General features: G+C 34.1%; 1 protein-coding gene across 1 annotated transcript in view; it reads left to right on the forward strand.

Annotated features, from left to right (window-relative positions):
• The window catches only part of LOC118200694 (WD repeat-containing protein 17-like), a 326,195-nt gene that overhangs the window by 226,487 nt on the left and 77,346 nt on the right, over positions 1–22,362 (forward strand). Inside the window, exons 18-20 of the mRNA XM_085808418.1 lie at positions 11,073–11,294; positions 11,454–11,553; positions 14,268–14,404. Of these exons, the coding sequence (XP_085664544.1) occupies positions 11,073–11,294; positions 11,454–11,553; positions 14,268–14,404 (459 nt within the window). The remainder of the gene's footprint in view (positions 1–11,072; positions 11,295–11,453; positions 11,554–14,267; positions 14,405–22,362) is intronic.

Genomic DNA, 22,362 nt, shown 5'->3' on the forward strand with positions numbered 1-22,362 from the left:
ATTAAAGTTATCTTCTTTTTAATTTTCCCATGATAAGAGTTTTCTCATGTTATTGTCTCAGAATATTCAGAATTCTTATGCATCAGTTTTCTCTATAAAATAATTTTGCACATTTATCCTGTGATTTTTTTTTTTTTTTTTAAATATTTCTGGCTGTTTGCTGTTACAAAATTAGTAGGGGTAATTTTGCTTCAGGACATTAGGCATTACAACGTGAAGAAGGATGCAAGTTGGAAAGTTTAGAAGGGTTTGAAAGCAAGATTTATAGACCCATGATTCTAGAAGATTCTAGAAAAATGTGACAAATGAAAGATATCTCTATGGTATTAACATGTAATGGGTGTATTTCACAGAAAGTTTGCAATGAAGTTCTTACTTTTTGGAGAACATCTAGAAGAACAATGAAAAAGATAATATTTGAATGTTTTACTTCTGATACTAGAATCTTCGTCTTCCCTTTATTTTCTTTATTTTTCACTAGATACAAGCATGGAAAATATTGAAAATGCTTCTAATAGTATCACATGGAGAGGCATTATAGAAAGGATTTTTTTGATTAATAAAGAAATTTGAAGCTGGCAGTTTTAAAAGATTAATCTAATATGTCTTAATGCATCATACACAGGTTTGACGCTAGGCATTGCCTCACCTGGTGCAGTCATGTGGAGCATTAAACTTATCTCTGTAGATCCAAAATTTTGCTGACTAGTGCCTTTCAAAATTCTGCTTCCAGTGCCTGCTCTAAATTCTAAAAGTTTTGCCATGTCTAGATTTTTTGCTCGGTGTGTCACTAAATTCTAAAACTTCTGCCACACCAGCTCTGTAACCGGCCTTTACCATATATATTTCATATTTCTTCTGAATGTTCGTATTACTAAAGAAATAAAATTAGCAGCTTTTTCTATACATTCTAAATGCATCTAGTTTTTTTGGAATTACAGAAATTAAAAAATTCTAAATTGAAAAGGAAGTGTGTTGAATAAAAAAAAAACAAATACATACAGAGAAAGAAAATTATTCTTCAAATACAGATATTATTATGTAAATTACTCACTTGTTTATAATTTCAGCCTTTACTATAATTTCCCATTTCTATTTCCTCCCCAGAATGCAAATCAGTTAGACAGTTTTTAGTTTTTAAACTGAGGTTTTTGGTGCGCAAGGCAGAATGTGTTTTTAATCTCCGCTTGCTCACTGCATTAGTTCCTGCCAGCTCTGATAATTTGTAATTTTTTTCTGCATTATTACTGCTGACATTTGAATTTGCTATGACAATAGAGTTACTGAGCCAGCTTAAATTAAAATTAAATTGTGTAGTCTTTGACCACTGGTCCACAATTTTTTTTTTTTTTTTTTTTTGAATTTGACCGTTCTTCTTTGATAACATCACCACAAGTTGCAATTGATTTTGTTAGCATAAGACCATGCCTTTAAGTTCTTTTTAATAAGAGGCTTATTTAAACCTTTGTAGTTACTTTTAGACATAGCAATAATTTACTTCACGTCTATCGGGGGGTTTTGGACTATTTAACTTTTACCAGATCAAATAAACCCTCATAGGTACATTGTGGAGAGGTTGACAAGTTAGGAGAAAAAGCATGCAGAAACTAGTGAGAAAAATGGTTTGCATATTGAGAGAAATTTCTAATTCTTAGAAAAGATGCTTAAAGAGAAGGAAATCTGTGTAAATTAGCCAAAATGTCTGGGCAGGCTTCAGATTAAAAAGACGCATAAATGTTTTGTTGAGGGTTGTTGCTATAAAACATAAATCTTTTGTAGCTTTTAATGTATAATTATCCTAATATCAATGGCATAAATTCCATGTATTTTAAACTGTGAAATTTTATTGGATTGTGATTTTAATAGAGCTTTTTAAGAAATATTCTTAAATAAGTAAAATTTAATAGTGGTCATGTAAATCCATAATGATTAAGGTTATCTAACTACCTAATTTAATTACTTATAACTAACTGCTTACCCTTAAAAAATATCTTATCATATATTAAAGCGAGTTATTGCCTTTCATTAAAACTTATCATAGTACAAGGTAAAACACAAAAATGTAAAAATTCATATAAAACTTATTCTTCATATCTAGTGAGACCTGAAATAATACAAAGGAACTTAGTATCACCTCTGGTGCTTTAGTGGCTTATTGAAACCTTAAAGTATATTAAGTGGGTTACAACCCCTGGAACTCTACACGAAGCTACTACACTAACTGCATCAGACAGAGCCCAACTAACTTTCAAAACATGCGAACTGTGCCCACATCAGGTCTTTCAGTTTTGTTCTGATCAGCAGGTCTCTCTGTAGGCAAGGAGCAGTGGTCACAGCAGCCAGTCTTTTGTTATAAATCATTCTGATTATGATTTTACTTCTCATTTTAACCTATCCTGCTTGACATAAAATCTACCTCTTATTTACTAAACCTCCAGATTCAGCAAGTATGTGACAAAATGAGACATTAAAAAAATCAGTATGAAACTATTAGTAAAACGTAAATAAAATGTCACTTATCTTCCTCCAAATATGCCGAACTATTATAAGTGTAAAATATGTAATGATATTTGATAAATTTCGTAAAGTGTATTTTATTCTCAAACTTATTAATAATTAATGTTAACTAAGTTATGTTTAATAATAATGTAGCCCACTTATGGATATATTTTATTTTTTGGATGGTATTACAAAAGTGAAGTTCAAGCATAGATAATATTTTTAATTGAATTTATAAATTTGCTATTTGCTCATAGTGTAAGGATCTTAAGTTTTACTAACGTTTATTTTATTTTAAATCTTTACTATCACTTCTTATTTTCTACTTCCGGCCAGAATTATAAGCGTGAAGGAGTTTATGCAAAGTTGTCTGGCGAACGCCAAGTATTTAAGTGTGGCCTTTTTGCCAAGCAGAAGAGAGGAAGCCGTGAGTTCGAAGCAGGCCGCTTACCTTAGAAGTTACGCAGTTGCTACTTTGCCTTCCAGGCCAGAGGTTTTAATCCTCTTGATAAATTAAACGTATTGTAGTGTTCACAGTCTCTGTGCTACATACGCTTCCTGTTATTATAAGGCCAATCTTATTCTAAAGTTAAATTAGAGTTTAGTTTTATTTTGATATCTTTTAAGTTAGACCCCGAGTGGAGGGTCATTGTATTCCGAAGTACGGAAGTCATTGTATATAAAGAAAAAAATAAAGGGTTTTGTATACCCTTCGTCTGTATCCTGTCTACTTACTACAATTAGTGAACATAGCTTTAGTAAGCTCTCTGTTCTAGTCAGGTCATTGTATGTTTCCGAAGAAGGTAAGAAGAAACATTGAACCTGATAGTGGCGCCCGACGAAGAATAACCATGGCCGAGTTTCAAGAAGAACCTGTGCTGCCTGCAGAAACAGCTCAGAATCCAGAAATGCCAGCTGCCGCCCTGGAAGGATTTGGGTATATTGTCCAGACCATGCGCGCTTCGATAAAACCAGAAGCAACGTTTAATGGAAACTCACAGGTAACCAGTTTTTTGGAAAAATTGGATGACCACTTCATGCTCTACCCCGTGCACGAGTTTCAAAAAGTTACCTTAGCTACCAGCGCTTTGAGGGGCCAAGCGCTTAACTGGTTCAAATGTATCGGCAGAAGTCTCTTGGGTCAAGCAGGAAGTCCCACCTATACCTACGAAAATTTCAAGACTGCCCTACTAAAAGCCTTCCCTGTTGTAAGGGATCGTGCGAAATTAGAAACAGAACTTTTCAGTATATATCAACAAAGAATGGAAAACCTCTCCAGGTTTATTTTAAGAAAAATTCACGTTTTCAAGCTCTTGTATGGAAACCGTCCGGATCCTGAAATAATTCAAGTGATTTTGCCGAGGTTACTACCCCAAGTGCAAGACTTTATTGAATTGAGAAATCCGACTACACTGGAAAAATTATTTGAGCTAGCAATCCAGTTTGAAAGTAGAAGAACGGCGGACGTCGAAAGAAGACGCCAATATCAACAGCGAAACCAATTTGGTACGCCAAGACTACAGCAAACTCAAGCACATGGCTACGGAGAAAAAGCGAATCAGTGGGCAAGGAAACCCGAGCATTCAAAAACAGCCGGCGAACGTCGACAGTTCAATAGCAACCCAGGAAAAAAGTCTCAAGGCCAGTGGAGAAAGAAGGAAAGCACTGAAAGAAAAAATAATTTAAACTAAAACGGATTTCTGCTGACGAGAGGGTGCGGAAATCCGAAGGCCACGAAAACCCCTCTTCCTACAAGTTAAATACAGTAATGGTGAAAAATTTAACTCTTCCGAAGATTGAAGTCTTGGTAAATAATATCCCGGCCACCGCACTCCTGGATACCGGCGCGCAGTGTTCCTGTGTGGCAGAAGTCTTTTTTAGAAAGTATTTTCGCAAATACCGCATATATAATGCGGATAATACAACAGTATTAGCGGCGCAAGGAGAACAATGTAAGTGCGTAGGTAAAGTACCTTTGTACATCCGTATCAAGGACGAACAAGTAAAGGTGATGTTTTTTATAGTAAAGAATTTGCAAGCACACTTAATACTAGGAATAGACTTTCTTTCAGACGCACAAGCTACACTGGATTTTAATGAAGCGTCTCTTAAGCTGACGATGAAGCCAGTGCGTGTAGAAAAGGTTGAACCGCCAAGGGTAAATCTCGACCACCTGCCTAATGACGAGCAAGATAGAATCCGACAAGTGGTAAGTGAATTTGCTTCCTTATTTAGTGATATTCCAGGATTTACCCAGGTTACTAACCATAGTATTGACACCGGAGATGCATTGCCGGTTCGTCAAAAACCATACCGGTATGATAAGAATAAGGAAAAAATTATAGAATGGCATATTACCGATATGCTACGTAAAAAGATCGTAACGCCTATCTCAAGTAGTTATGCTAGTCCGGTGGTTTTATGTAAGAAAAATAATGATTATCCTTTGGAGCATCCAAAAAGGTGGAGATTCGCTATTGATTACCGTAAATTAAATTCCATAACGAAATATCCGGTATATCCGTTACCGATTATAGAAGAAATTTTAAGGAACATAAAATCAACCAAATTTATGACAACTTTAGACTTAACGAATGGTTATTTTCAAATAGGGATCAGGCCTGAGGACGTGCCTAAGACTGCTTTTATAACCAAGTCTGGCACTTATGCATTTTTGCGAATGCCGTTTGGCCTTTCAGGCGCCCCAGCAACATTTCAGCGATGCATGGACATTGTGTTAAGACCTGTTCTCGGAAAGTCCACATTTATCTATTTAGACGATATCATTATTACTAGTGATAATCTAGACCAACATGTACAGGATTTAAGACAGGTGTTTTCTTTATTAAATGAGGCCGGTCTAAAAGTTAATGTCGAAAAATGCAAATTTGCAGCCCCTGAATTAAAATATTTAGGTTACAAAATATCGCAAAAAGGGATCGAGACAGATGAATCAAAAATAATCGCTGTACAAAAGTATCCGACTCCAAACACGGCAAAGAAGCTCTCTTCTTTTCTAGGACTTTGTTCATATTATAGGTCCTTTATAAAAGATTTTGCGGCTATCGCTGAGCCATTGTTAAAATTAAAAAGGAAAAAGGCAAGATTCTCGTGGACGGCCGAAGCCAATAGTGCTTTCGAAAAATTAAAACAAGCATTAACGCAAGCCCCTGTGTTGAAATTTCCTGAAAAGGATGAAAATTTAGAAATTTCAGCGGATGCTTCGGATTATGCGGTAGGAGCGGTACTTTCGCAAAATCAGCAGCCAGTAGCATTTTTTAGCCGAACTTTAAATCAAACACAAAGAAACTATTCCGCGACCGAGAGAGAGGCACTTGCAGTTCTGTTAGCAGTGCAAAAGTTCCGAGTCTATTTTGGAAAGGCGCCGATAACAGTATATTCTGATCATGCGGCGGTAACTAGATTGTAGTCTGGAAAAAATTTATCCCCAAGGTTAATAAGATGGGCACTCAAGCTGCAAGAATATAATCTGGTAATCAAGCATACCCCCGGAAAGGAAAATATCGTAGCAGATGCCCTGTCACGAATTAAATTAGACGAACAGGGTAATACCGTAAAAGTTGCAATGCTGACAGCGTGTACAATAAATTCCCGAGAAACTGTAATAACCGAACTGGGTAAGGATCCTGAGTTTGGAAGTATTTATGAGTATTTGAAGGATCCTGAAAATTTTAGCCACCAAGATATTGTGGCGATAAGAAATAGGGCGGCCCATTACGAACTAATAGATGGTCTATTATTTTATACAAAAACTACGAATTCCAACAACGAATTTCGACCTGTTATCCCAGCTAGTCTTAGATTAAATATCCTGCAAGAGCTCCATGACAGCCCTTTAGCTTCTCATGCTGGTATTCGAAAAACTACTCAACGCGTACGCGAGGCAGTCTACTTTCCTGAACTGCAAAAGTTAACAAGGGCGTATGTCCAGTCCTGCCCAACATGTCAAGCCGTTAATTATATTAATTTCCGCCCGGCCGGGTTTCTAAATAGTATTAAATCCGAATTTCCAAATGAAATAATCGGCATCGATTTATTGGGCCCTTTCCCAAAAAGTCAGTTAAACAAAAGTCGCTATCTCCTTGTTATAGTTGATCATTTTAGTAAATGGACCGAAATTGTTCCCTTAAAACGAGCCTCCGCGAAATTAGTTACCGATTCTATTTTAAATAAATATATTTTAAAATACGGGGCGCCCCTAAAAGTTATATCGGATAATGGTCCTCAATTTGTAAGTAATATATTTGAAGACATGTGCCAAAAACTGGGCATACGTCATTTAAAAATGGTCCCGTATCGGCCGCAATCAAATATAGCGGAACGGGTCAACAGAAATATAGTGAAAATTATCCGTAGTTATGTTAAAAATTTTCATAAAAGCTGGGATAACTATGTCAATGAATTTGCTTTCGCCCTTAGGACCGCAAAACATGATACAACGGGCAAAACTCCTGCTGAGTTATTTCTAGGCAGAAAGATTATAACACCGTTAGATAAATTATTTTATGTGCAACAAAGAGCCCCAGAATTTAAAATGGGTGATATAGAAAAACTAATTAAGGAAGCAAAGAAGAATACGGAAGTAGCACAAAGAAAACAGAAGCTCTATTATGATTTGAAACGACGGGGAGTAACTTATAAAGTAGGGGATGAAGTACTAAAAATTAAGCATTCACTTTCTTCAGCACCAGAAGATAAAACTGCCAAATTTTTCCCACGCTTTGAAGGACCATATGTTATAGAAAAAATAACTCACGCTGTTGTAGTATTAAAGGCAAGAAATGGCGAAACCTGTTCCGCAAACATTGACCAGATAAAACCATTCTATGACCGTAATAAAATGCAAATCTTTTCAGATCTTTTGCAGGATCCGGTACGGCAGACACCGCAGGTACAAGTTCCAGAGGTGGGAAAACGACAAGTACAAGGGCAAGCCAATGAGAGACAGAAGCAAGTGAAAAGAAAATTGCCCCGCGGAAAAATTGAAGGTACAAAGAAAAAGAAGTCGTTCCACCGTCCAAAAAACAGAGTTCACGAACACCCCCAGAATGAAGAAGGGAGAAGGACGACGTATGTGGAAAAGACCGGGAGAAAGGACGGCAACTATAACCCGGCTGTGAAACGGAAGATTGACTCATCCGACAGAACTCTCCGCAGCAAAAGTCGCCGAACTGCGGAAGGGCCATCAGCGGCGGAGGAAAAAGTACAAGAAAAATTTGAACGGCCAACAACGAGGTCCAAGCAGGATCACGACAGAAGTTTCCCGGTTCCACCAAGACCAGCTGCCTTCAAACGGCCAAGACCACAAGCAGAGGACAGAAGGAAGATGTTCAAGGGTGGCCGTAGTGGTGAAAAACGGAAGCTTCCAGAGGAAAGCACTGAAGGGCGAGCCCGTACAAGAAGGAGGATCAACCAAGCAACGGTCTGCAGCACCTTTAAAGACTGGGCCCAGAAAAGGATGTCTGAATATTACAAAGATAAGTAAAATTTTGTGTTACTTTACAAACTTAAGTTAATCTTTCATTCTTACTGCAAGTGGCAGATTTGAAGAAGTTTTACCTCATGCGAGGTCTACCTTTATCGCCAAAAGGGCGAGAAATGAGTTGTGACCGATTTTCTTATTATGTTTTTCAATTACTCGCGCGTAAAACTAAAGTTGATGTATAATAGCGTTGTATAAAGACTTAAATATTGTAAAAAGTTATTATATAAATTTTATTTAAAACATTCTAACAAGAAAGAAGTTTTAGTCTGAAAGACTTTTTGAAATGTAGTATTATTTCAATGTAGAAAGAATTGGCACTTGCTTTGAAAAGAATAGAAGTTAACAATGTACTACTAATGTATGTTTTCAAATGTGTAAAATTAACGGCATCTTGATATGTTCTTGTATACATGTGAACTGTTATTTTGAATGTTTAGAAATACCGTGATATGGTAAAAGTGAAAGTAATGTTAAAAAATTTGTTATTCGTGTGACTGTAAAGATTAAATCATGGTGAATATGTGTTAAAGGTTGAATGATGTAGTTAGGCTCTCTGACGCTACACTTTAGAGTTAGCCACTTTCAGAATACTACCTCAGGGTCTAGAGTTGAAATTAGGGTGTGTTAAGAGGTCTCGTATGTTGAATTTTAACACGTTAGTGTTTTGATTATAGGAGGAAGTGTTGAACACATAGACAGAAACACATTCGTGTTTGGTGTTTTTACAACACATGTCAGAGAGCACGGGGAGAGATAATTAAAATAGTCATGAATGAAATAAGAATGTTAAGAAAAGTATATTCTATATGTTATTTACAATGTCATTCTGTAACATTTCATTAAACTAGTTTTCCTTCCAGATCTCTGGAAGGAACCAGAATTGAATAAAGCTCCTGTTTTGATGCAGTACAGATTAAAAAGAAAAAAGATTGTTGTATATTCCGGGAGCTGCTATTGTAACAAATTTCTTTCTTTTAAAATTTTCTAGTTTCTAGCTAAGTTACGTTTGTAAAAGTTTGGCCTCGCGTTAGTTTCTAGAGCTAAAAGTTTTCAACAAGGTCGTTTTAGACCTCAGTTTCAAACTAATTAACTCTGGCGGGAAGTATGTAAGGATCTTAAGTTTTACTAACGTTTATTTTATTTTAAATCTTTACTATCACTTCTTATTTTCTACTTCCGGCCAGAATTATAAGCGTGAAGGAGTTTATGCAAAGTTGTCTGGCGAACGCCAAGTATTTAAGTGTGGCCTTTTTGCCAAGCAGAAGAGAGGAAGCCGTGAGTTCGAAGCAGGCCGCTTACCTTAGAAGTTACGCAGTTGCTACTTTGCCTTCCAGGCCAGAGGTTTTAATCCTCTTGATAAATTAAACGTATTGTAGTGTTCACAGTCTCTGTGCTACATACGCTTCCTGTTATTATAAGGCCAATCTTATTCTAAAGTTAAATTAGAGTTTAGTTTTATTTTGATATCTTTTAAGTTAGACCCCGAGTGGAGGGTCATTGTATTCCGAAGTACGGAAGTCATTGTATATAAAGAAAAAAATAAAGGGTTTTGTATACCCTTCGTCTGTATCCTGTCTACTTACTACAATTAGTGAACATAGCTTTAGTAAGCTCTCTGTTCTAGTCAGGTCATTGTATGTTTCCGAAGAAGGTAAGAAGAAACATTGAACCTGATAATAGGTCCTTAATTTTTTCATTAATGGTCCTTAAAAGTCCTTAAAAGTACTTAATTTCCATGTGCAGAAATGTGTACGAACCCTGTTTATGGATGTAAACAATTTGCAAGACTGTTGTTAGTTTATTTAACAAGATTTCAGGAAAATGCAACTCAGGAAGAAGAAACTTTCTCTGCATTAAGAGAGCTGGTAAATTTGAATTTGCTATTATAGGAAACATGCTTTTCACATATTTGTTTAAACATATTACACTCTCTCAATGTAATTAACTGATATCACATTTTTCAGTACATTATCTTTTTGATAAATTATTTTTTTCCCTTGTTTATTTGCTAACTGCACTTTTTGATTGGAACAAACTAAGAAATCGCTGTTCTTTTTTTAATGTTGACCTGTAATTTATAAGATCATTCTGAGATGTAAGAAATATCTAAACTGTGCTTTTCTTCTCTTATTTAAATTTATAAATTTTATGTAACTTTATCTATTCGTAGAACTGACAGACTGATAAAGCCTTCCAAATGGCAGTGCTTGTTTAGCTATGCCAATGTATATAATTTATCAATCCATACAAAAATTTAAATTCACCAATGTTTTTATTTGCTTATTTAACTGAAGTTCTCTACTTTATTACTCGTATGAAAGAAATAAAATTAGAAATACTAGAGTTTTGTGAAGGTCATCAGAAATAATACACAGACAACCTCCCTTAAAAGGTAAAATAATAACGGATAAAACAATAAGTAATGAATAATTAGAATTAAATTAAATATGAAAGAATAAAAATTTTAATAAATAATAAATTAAAACTAACCAGGCCAAAAGAAAATCTTTTTCAGTAACATAAAATGTTAGTTAATTTTCTTGCTTGACATAGTTTGAAAATGTGTCTTGTTTGTTATTTACTGTGCCTGCTCTTTAAGGTTTACCATATTCAGATCATTTTCTTTTGCTGAAGAGGGCAGGAAAAAAAACTAAACATGTGTTGAATAAGGCTGTTTAAAAGTACCTCTGTTTCATTTTCAGTCATGCTTCAAATTTCCAGAAAAGATATTTCACTTAATTATTAGGTTTGATGCATTATCATAGTGAACTTTGGAAGAAGCTCAGAAATAAGATAAATAAATCTTAACTAAATATACTGTATGGTGTAAACCTCAAAATGAAAACTGGCCTTTACCTTAAAATTTTATAATAAAATATGCTAAATTCAATGATAAACAACAAACACAATCTTCATTTTGCATGCAGCTAGGTGAAATTTGTCCAGGCTGGCATGTTGTTTGAGGGAATTAGGGGAAGGGAGATAGTTTTAAATATAACAGAATCTTAAGTGTACAATATAATTTTTTTCTGTGATTATTTCACTTCTTTTCCCCCTTTCTTTTTAGGTGGCTTACTGTGTTAAAAGAGGAAAATAGCAGCTTAATTGCACCTGTGTGTATTGCAACAAATAAGGCAGATGAATTAATTAAATATTATATGAAGCAAAACTTTATGGAGAAAGCATATATTGTTTCTGTTGCTGCTTGTGAAAGTCTTATGCCAGCTCCCCAAGTGACAGATAATAATGAAAGTATTGTTACGCATGCTGATAATCATTATTACAAACAGTAAGTTGGTTATAGTTGATTTTTTTTAGTTTTATGTTTTTTGCTGTGCCATTTAATGTAACGTGAATTTTTTTTAAGTGTCTGTCTGTGAGTGTAGTACCTAAAATATCTTATAACTGAATTAAACTAGGGACTTTATTAGGCTGTTTATTTTTTCAGGTTGATCAATGAAAATTTGAAACATATGTCTGAACGATACATGTTATGTGAAACGCCTGTAAAAGCTGCATGTTGGTATTTATCTGATGACAAAATTCAAGTAAATCTGAATTGTTTATCATAATAATAGTTGTATATAGTCATAATAAAACCACAATAATTCTGTACTCTTTCATGAGTAGGTTGAATTTTTTAGCATTGTGTGAAAGCCATATAAATGTGAATTACAATTGTACATTTTATTTTAAAAATTAAAAAATGTTTCAGTTTCCAGAACTAGCAGATTTTTTTACAATTAAAAAGGCTAATTTTTTTTAAATTTTTTTTTTAGTTATATATGTAATATTTAAATTGTGTTATCTAATGCTGTATATCAGGATTTATATGCAAATTGAAAGGTGATAATATTGTTGTGAAATATGTAATTAGTTCCATCATTTGATCAGTGTGGCTAGTGTAGAGATTTATGTAAATCTTAAAATATTGCATTCAGTGAAAGAATGTTTCAGTTGTACTTTATTATATCTGTGTTATTTGATTGAGCCAGTGCCAATAAGTCAAGGTTAGTATAAAAATTTTGGCATTTTACATTCATGTAAATATTTTGCTTCTCTTATAATAATTTTCGTGATACGTTTGACCCAGTACCTCAGCTATATGCGCATCTTAAGTTGCTGTAAAATAATTGGAGACTAAAAATGTATAATCCTCAGTTGGTAGATAGACCTGTAATGGTACCTCATGTGGTTGCATGGAGTTTCCATGGTTTTCCCCATGTATAACCCAAATATAAGTCATTTTCTCATAAAATTCTCTATGATGTCATCCCTACATTTACTCTGCTAACTTTTGTGTATTTTTCTTAAGTTACAAAGTGCCTGCTGTGATCATTTCATCTTCTTACTTGCATCTTTTAATTACATTGTTTTGTTTAGTCATTCTAGTATTATTTTTTAATGCTAAATGGATCTGCACAAGTTTTGCTATGAGCTGCATGCTTTGCTGATCACCATTTCCTCATTATAAAGACTTTTAATGTCTTAGCAAGTAAATAATTACAGAAGATTTTAAATGTAATCATATATTGCTAGTAATTTAAGGTTTACAGAACGAATTTCTATGGCACTTCCAGCTTATGATATCATATGGGATTTTGAGAATAATTTTAGGTGTTGCTATGAACTTAAGCACATTTTCATTTAATTACCAAATCTAGAAAGTCTAAATAAGGTATGGTAAATTAAATAGCTTTGTTTATTTTTTATTTTTATTTATTTATTTATTGATGTAATTTTTTTCATCTGTGAATTAATAAAGCACTAATTTCTGTTAATGTGCTTTTTTTACTATGTAATTGAATAGAAATTAAATAAATAGGTATTTATATTTTAAACAACTTACCTTTTCATGAATTAAAATTTATAGGAGGCAAAAGTTTCATAGATTTACATATATATATATATAGGGTGATTCAGAATTCATCATCAATATTTGGTGGGGAGGTAGGGAATAGAAAAATAAGATTTCACATAGTAAAGTATGGGCGCAGATGAACGCATGGTGGTGTAGAGGGTGCTGTGTGTACACAACTTCCATACATAAGCACAGCTGTTTGACATGTGCAGACAGTCTTCATTCGACTAGGTGACTTTGCAGAAGTAACATGAACTGGCATGCGTGGAATGAACTTGCAGATATGCATGTAAATGCCAGGCATATTCCAGAAGGTCCGGTTGTTCATGCAGCACCATTATGAGTCATGCATTCTAGCACATGGTTAGCAGTTCGAGCACCTCTTGCAAGTCTATAAAACCAATGCAAAGAAATGTTACATGTAAGATAATAAATGTTTTTTTTCCTTACTACTTCCTTTTTATGTGTTCTTTCCATTATTGAACTCGGGTCATTTTGCCCTACTACATGGAATATTCGCCCATGGATTCCTATGTGAAATCTCCTTCTTTTTCTATTCCCTACCTCCCCATCAAGTATTGATGATGAATTCTGAATCACCCTGTATATACACATATACTGTGTTTGTAATTATTGTGAAAATTTCCTCAGTCAGGATTTAGTTTTTAAAATTAGAAGTGTGGTAGCTCTATTAAAGGCTATTAGAAAGGTAACTAAAAACAAATAAATGTAGTAGTAAATAATTAATAAATAAAATATAAAAAAGTTGAGAATTAATTGAAAATAATTAAATAATAAATTCAAATATTAAAACTCACCTGATCTGAGGCTTTGGTATTAATTGTGATTTCAGTCAAAAGTCGGGTACTTTAGTGACTTTCAGCTGAATTTAAACCCTGACTTTAATATGTGAAGTGTAAAATTACTTGAAAACGCTTTATATAATTAGATGAAAATTTTACTTAATGTGTAATCTCAGATTGCTCAGTATCAATCCTTGGGCTATTTGATTTTTAAACTGTAGTTTCTAATTTGTAAATAGCATAAATTTTTAGCTGAAAGCAAAATAATAAGTTCAAGGTGGAAATTTTTCCCTTATTTTTATTATAAATTCTGTATATTAATCTCATAAGGGAAAAGTAAGGAATTTGTTGTCTGTGCAGTGCCATATCTTTAGGTTAAAATTTTAGTACAAGTTATTTATTTTCTGTGAACATTCTGCCTAGTTATATGATTTCATTTTCCATTTCAGTTGTGTTCTCAGTTAATTTTAGGTACTTGATATTTTATGTATGCCATCATCAGAATTTCGTGTACACTGTTTTTATTCTGTCCCCCACCCATGTTACATTGTTTAACAAAAGTGTTTTAGACTTGAGCATTCATAGTTTTCAATTTCAGGATGCTGTGTACTGTTTATTGAGAGGAAATGAGCTAGAACTTGCAGTAAGCTTGTGCCTAAGTTTGGGGATTAAAAATTCTTCCTTAAAAATGGCTGTTACATACTTATCTTGGAGATGCATTCAAAAAGGCGATTGGTAAAATGCTTTTTTGCAATTATTTTGAGAAAATAATTTTGTGAGAAATTTTTAAATGCTTTTAGATGAAAATAGAAGTAGTTATTATATTGATAATAATTTTTGTAATGATCAGATAGATTTGTGTCTTGAAATATATAAAATGTACATTGCTTGGTCACATATATTTGCTTTTCAAGTATATAAAATTTACTTTGCTCATATTTATATTTTTCATATGGCAGAATTATTATGCATTAACCCTCTCACTGTGTATCCCACGATTTCCATGGGCAATGTAGAAGTAGCAAAATTTGCTCAACCCGCAATTTTCGCAGGGATGAATTTTTGCCTTCTATTTAACTGTGCAACCTGCTCTTTCCAAGTTCAAGGTTTCCTTTCAGCTTTTCTGTGATTTTTAAATGTTTATTTAGATGTGGGCTAACAGATGGCGCTAATTGTCCACATTTCTGCCAAATATACAAGAATACGTAATGTAGCATTTTGTGTGCGCTTTTCAGAGTTCAAAGATGTCTGGCAGGAACCGTTTCACGAGTGATATAACCTATATTCCTGACGATATTTCCAACACTGATAGTAGTTCTGACTCTGATTTCAAGTATATTGAAGATAGTTATAGTGAAACTGGTGAGAATTTTTCAGATTCCTCTGCAGATAGTGATGAATCTGAAAATTCAGTTTCTATTGAAAACGTTCAACAGTGGTGCAAAATATTTAAAATATTACATTATGCAAATATTTTCATTAATATATATGTTTTGCCTTTGTATTTTATAAAATAAATCATAATTTAACCAATATTAATTTTCAAAATTTTCCTTTTATATCATTATTCTTAGTATTCTGACATCCTTTTTCTATGATCTAATTCCATACTAAAAAAAAACTTTTAAAAAATTCTTTTGTATAATTTAACTCTAAAATATATGTAGATTTCAACTATGTAATAAAAAGAATACGCAATTTTTGAACCTATTTTGATAAAAAATGTACGCAGTGAGAGGCTTAATTTCAGAAACGTGTTAAATTTCCAGCAAGTATCAAGGAATAAAACAAGTTAACTTTTTAAGAAAATATCACAAAACAAGTTAAATTAAGTTTCTTTTGTGCTTTTACTCTGTGATATGTGTACTAGACATTGAAGAAATTATTATCATTATTTTACAAAAATTAATATTAGTATTATTGGTAACAGGTATTGCAATACTCATAAAACAGGTGTCATGATCATTCTAAGGAATTCTTAAATGTTTTGAAAATCTGCAACTAAAAAAGAACAAAGAAATTATTTCTAAAACAAGTAGTGCAAAAATTTAGAAATAAAAAATAAGTAATAGTAGATTCAAAACCAGATGGAACATTTTAGAGGCTATGCTGAAGCATTTATACAAAGTTGCAAATTTCATTAAAAATTGAATTTGAAAACTGATATTAATTTTATGCAGAAAGACATGGATCTATTAGCGGTTCGAATAGCAGCATTGCATTAGTATGCAGCAAAGATGCTAATTTATTTAATAATATTAAATGTTAAAATTTGTGCTGCAGGAATTGTCAAAACTGGATAATGTATATGATAAGCTTTTAAATTAAAAGAACTAATAAAAGGAATAAAAGACGAATTAATTACTTGCAATTTCTTACAACTCTGGAGGGATAAAAATAATGAGATATAGGATGTTTGTTTAATATAATTCATATATCTACCATAATTATGTTAGTCATAGAAGTAATAAAGCAATGGAAACTCAAATATCTTCAATAATATGATGATAATTCTTTATTGTCACCATAACAATGTTGATAGCAAAATGTTCAATAAATAAATTCCATCTTCATTAAAAGAATATCTTCACCAGATAATTAAAAAATGAACACATTCCATGGAAATTAATATACAGAGTACTTCTAAAAAGATAGGAAATGAAATAGAAATATCTTACAATAATAACACAAGGGTAAATATTTAGATCTAATTTATTACCATTTTAAATTTTAAAAAAATCTTTATTCAAAAGCAGCATTAATTGTTGCTAACTGAGTTTATCCAAACATTCAGTCATCAGCAAATGGCATAGTATTACATAATTTGCATATTCTTTGGGCCATTTTAAATTTACAGAACAGACAAAAATAACATAAAATAGATTAAAAATTTTTTCAATATATTTTTAATGCTTATTGCCATTCTTAATGCTTCAAGGATTTGTGCTTTATTTGCATAGACCATTGATTTCAACTAACTCAACAAAATGCCTTCTAAAGCAGTTCAATCTCAGCTTATGGGAGGCCAACTAACAGTTGCATTTCATGAAATTATCCTTTTATGAAACTTTTTTTGCAGTATGTCAGTAGTGGCATAAGCATAGTGATGCCAATATACCATTAATCACATCATACAGTGACCTTTTGTGAATTCTGATGCATGACTTCTGAATTTTTTTCACATCCAGAATGCTGATTTAATTTGTTCACATATCCATTCAAGCAGAATTGAGTTTCATTTGCAAAAATGTTTTAAATGATGCAAATATTCATATCATGTATTTTTAAATTTAAAGAAATCTGTTTTGTAAAAATTACAAAATCTAACTTTTTATACATACCTGCATTCCCTATTTATATAAGAAAATTTTGTATTTGTTCTAAAAATATGAAACATGTTACTCCCATGACAAAAATTGATGGATTCATGGAGATATGTTATATTAAAGTTAGACGTCATGGTAAGTAGCCATACTCAAAGCATGAAATACACTAATGTTTGTGAAAAATGGAACACGATGAAGGAATTGTCGAAAATGAAGGAATTCATTCCACATATTACTGATAGTGGTACAGATATATGATCAAATTTACAAGACAAAAAATAAAAGAAATGCCGAAAATCAGTACATTGTGTGTCTGCAATGTTGAGAGCCTCTATACATGGCATTGAATCATACAGGCTTTGAATGTAATCCTGGGGCATGGCATTCCCTATGACTTTGACTTGATGTCAAAGTTCAGTCTTAGTGTGTGCCTTACCAGCGAGTCGCAACGATGCACGTATGAGCGAGTCGCCTACTGATGAAACCCCAGACATGCTGAATGGGTGATATATCCGGGGAACAAGCAGGCCATGGAAGAAGCGAAACCTGTTGTGCCCTAAAGAAGGCTTGTGCAGTCAGAAATGTGCATGGGCATCATCCTGCTGAAATACAGCACCTGAAATTCATTGAAGAATGGGTAGGACCTTTGGCTCCACAACTTCCCTTATATAGCGATCACTGTTGAAGTTGCCTGCAATCTGCACTAGATGGAATGAACAATTGTACTCCACAACTCCCCACACCATGATGGCAGGCGTTTGTGCAGTATAATGTGGGATAAAACACTGTGGGAGCAGACGTTTCCCACTGCAACATGTGACGCATATTTTTCTATCATTGTACTCCAGATTGTAGCGAGATTCATTGGAGAAAACGACTTGTTACCACAGGGTATTCTAACCACTGTGTTGATATTCCCTTTGAAATTGGAGACATCTGTGATTCAATGACGGGGGAATTCTGCTGGGGATGGGGAACCCTTGCACTCAGTTTGTCGTGAACATTGTGAGTTTAAGAGAAAATAATGAGCGGTTTGTTAAAATTTAGATCAGATGAAAGATCTTTTAATATATAGCATTTTAATACTATTTAGCACAATGTAATAGGCTCATTTTACAATATGCAACATCCACAAAAATGATCGTTACAACGCAGTTCGATCATCCATCTTTTCTGAACAACAATCTCTCTCGTTGCCATTCCGTAACAGAGAAACTTACCTCTCATGGAGTTCGATAGTGGCGCGTCATTCTCCCCACCTTGAGTTTGGGGATACAAACTCAAAACAGTAATATAATGATAATACATACATACAATTTTGAGATAACAATAACGTACATAATAATAATAGAAATATTTCAAAATATTAGAATGCAAATTGAAATCAATATTTTAGAGTTCAAACACAGAAAGTTCAAAAGTTTGTTTAGAAGTTTATAAATCCAGTCTTTTAACTGGTTTTATTTTTCGTCCTGAGTGAGACACGCGAACAGTTTCATTAGGGTCAGTATTAAGCTCAGGTTTTTCAGCTATCACTTCCGGAACCTCTCCGATACGACTTGCTCGTAATTTGGGGTCAATTCCAAAGGGTACAGTCAGTGGATTGGTCTTAATATGTTTCCCTTTTCAGTTCGCAGTTTCACAAGTCTGATGATTCCATCTCTTCCTGGAAAGAGTTCCAGTACTCTCCCTAGCAGCTAATGGAGCCTTTTTTAATCATCTGTACCAATTAACACAATGTCACCTACATTTATTTTATCTTCCCTTTTGTTAACTGAAGAACGAAGGAAACCCAGATACTCCCTTTTAAACCTTCGTTTTAGATTTTCACGAACCTTTTGAATATGTCTCCATCTCAAAACAATATTAGTCTTTTCAATTTGATCCAAATCAGGAACATCATTTAATGGAATGACCTGAAGAAACATTGAAGGGGTCAAGGTCTTCAGATCTTGTTCCTCGGATATGTAAGTTAACGGTCTGCTAGATTCGTCTCTGATCACATTCGTCTGTGAATGCGAATCTATTCACAGACTCAGTCTGTGAATAAATTCGCATTCACAGACGAGAGTCTGCAATTCCTCGTAAGACAAACAGGAGCATCCAAGATTTTTTCAAAATCCCAATCAAGCGTTCCCAGGAGCCTCCCCACCATGGAGAGGAGGGTGGGTTAAACTTCCAACGAATTTCGTTGACTCTAAATTCACTTTCAGTTGCAGTCCAATCTAATTGTTTCAGAGCATTATTTAGTCCTGTAAAATTAGTACCATTGTCTGAATACATCACAGAAATTCGTCCTCTTCTGGCTATAAACCTACGCATAGCTTGGATGAAGTCATTGGTACTCAGTGAAGGTATTAGCTCAAGATGGACAGCTCTAAATACGGCGCAAGTAAAAAGTACTATCCACACCTTTTGTTTAGATTTAGTCAACAGAGGTCCAGCTATATCTACACCTGATACTTGAAAAACTGCTGCTACTTCTGTTCGGTCTTTTGGAAGAGGCCGAAAAGGTACCTCAAGATGTTTTACCTTTTCCCTTTTACATGTTAAGCATTCTTTAATAACACTCCGGACAGTTCTTTTCCCTTTCACTATCCAAAATCTTTCCCGTAAAACAGTCAGTAGAGTTAATGTCCTAGCATGCTTGTTAGCAATATGTTCTTGGGCTATAAATCTTCTCACTGCCAGGTGTTTTGATGGTAGAATTATTGGAGAAATAAAATCTTTCGATTCTTCCTCATTTATCAATCTGGACTTCAATCGTAAAATTCTTTCTTCATCTTCAAATATTAGAAGACCTTTCAAATTTTTTCGTGTTTCTTCATTAGAGTAACATTCCTTTTGTATTACACGGAAAATAGTCCTTTGTGCATTTAACAATTCTTCATTTTGAAGTTCCTTTTACTTTCTTAAGCCCTTGGCCTTTGGTTGGAAACGCAGTATCCAAGCCATAACCCTAATCATCTTTGAAAATCTAGAGAATCTTCTGGCTAACTGTAATGGAATTGACTCTAGCTCTGTGTTACTAGCAGAGATGACTGACTTTCGTTTCTCTATCTCTGCTTATTTTTTGTTAATATTTACAGCTGACTTTGGCCACTGCTCCTTCGGATTCTTCAACCAGGCTGGCCCTTGCCACCACTTGCGTTTCTGAAGTTGCCTAGGTCTACAACCTCTTGACAAAATGTCTGCTGGATTCTGGTCAGTTGAAATATGAAACCAATCTTCCGAAATTGTCAATTTTCTAATTTCACTTATTCTGTTTGTAACGAATACCGACCACTGTTCTCGACGAGTTATCCACACAAGAACTGTGGAAAAATCTGTCCAAAAGTAAGTGTTGATGTTGGGAAGTTTTAGAGCTTGCTTCACAGAACTAAACAGCCTAGCACCTATGGTAGCAGCCATTAGTTCAAGTCGTGGTATGGTAATAGTCTTCGTTGGAGTTATTCGTGATTTGGCTTGAAGTAATTGAACAGTCACTGAACCCATACTGGATTCACTTCTTAAGAAAATGCATGCCACATAGGCTGTTTTGCTGGCATCGACAAAAGTATGGATACTTAAATTGGATTCCTTCATCACACCTAACCATCTTGGAAATTTTATATTTTTGAGGTATTTCAGTTGTTTTCCCCATTTTAAAGAATTCTTCTTTATTTCATCATTCACTTCATCATCCCATGATTCTTTGCTCTTCCAAGCGGCCTGCAGCAAAATCTTAGGCTGAATCATAACAGGTGCAAGGAAACCTGTGGGATCAAATACTCGACTAACTAGTGAAAGCATTTTCCTTTTAGTTACTTTTTCTCTTTCATCAAATTTCAAAAATTCTGTGTCTATTTCTAAGGTATCTAAATCTTTGTCCCAAACCAGTCCTAATACCGGTGATGTTTTACTTTCTGAAAATGCAGGAATGCCAGAACTTTCCCATCCTCTGAGATCAAACATTCCTTCTTTCATTACATTAGTTGCAGATTCAATGAATATTTCTAGTTCGTCATTATTTTGTACACTAGTTACGCAATTATCGACATAAAAACTATCTTGTAATTTTTTAAGAAATTCTTCAGAATATTTTTCTTTCCACGTTTCTTTGGATAAATGATGGTCAATAACCGCCATCAGCAAAAATGGACTACAAGTAATGCCAAATACCACACGGGTGTGACGAAATGTCTTCACTCTACCATCATCACCATACCAAAGAAATCGTAAAAAATCTCAATCTCTTTCATTTAGAGATACCTGTAAAAAAGCTCTTCTGATGTCTGAAATCACACCAATTTCATGTAAGCAAAATCTTGCTAGAGTAGATGGAATAGTTTCAATCAAATTAATTCCAGTCTCTAAGCAATCATTTAGAGATGGCTGATTAGAAAGCTTTGCCGAAGCATCAAAAACGGGTCTAATTTTCATGGAAGATAGTGAGGACATTTCCTTAATGACTGGACGATGTGAGACGTAATGAACAGCGGGTAAAGACAACTCCTTTTGGGGAACTTCTTCAATCACTCCTTCCTGCAGCCATTCATTAAAGACTTCATGATACCTTTCACGATCTTCTTCGTAGTAGATTTGAGTCTCTTCAAAGATAGGTCATAATTGTCAGGTAAGACTGCATGCTCAATCTTCCAAGGCATATCAACCTCGTATCTACCATTTTCTAATTGACGAACTGTTTCTTGGAAATGAACCATAATAGCTCTTCTTTAGTTTTTTGTTTAACAGGATCTCGGATACCCAATAATTCTAAGTCCCACAACGATGAAATAGGCAGGTCTTCTTGAGATAACATAGAAACTATAGTCATATTTACATTGTGCTGATGTTCGGATTGAGGTACTTTACCCATCAAAGTCCAACCCAATTTTGTTTCTATAGCCACTAAACCTGTTCTTAGTTCTTCTCGTTTGCCAGTAAATAACTTCCCTGCAACGTCTGCCCCTAACAGTACTTCAATAGGGCCTGGATTCCCTTGGGTATCAGTTAAGCGTATTCCTTTATTTCCTAATTCGCGAATCCAAGAACCGTATCTTATGCTTGAAATATCATTACAAATAACATCATGGTCTACAGCATCTAATTTACATGAATATTTATCATCAAGGCTACTCAAATAAATCTTGTAACATTTATGTTTATAAATTTCAGTTTTCATTCCACCAAATAAAGAGTGACTAAATTCTTCCTCCCATTGCAAGTCAAAACCCATTTCTTCTGCGGTAGACTTTAAAACATAACTTTTTGAGCTACCCGTATCGATCATTAATCTAACTTTACGCCTTTTATTCTTACCCTTTATGTTTACGACTAGGGTCTGAAGGAAAACTTCATTCGTAGCACGCGAATGCAAAGAATTGA

Source organism: Stegodyphus dumicola, chromosome X1 (genome assembly GCF_044657685.1).
Source record: "Stegodyphus dumicola isolate Sdum_Otavi_A_Nest chromosome X1, ASM4465768v1".
In the NCBI taxonomy this organism is placed as follows: Eukaryota; Metazoa; Arthropoda; class Arachnida; order Araneae; family Eresidae; genus Stegodyphus; species Stegodyphus dumicola.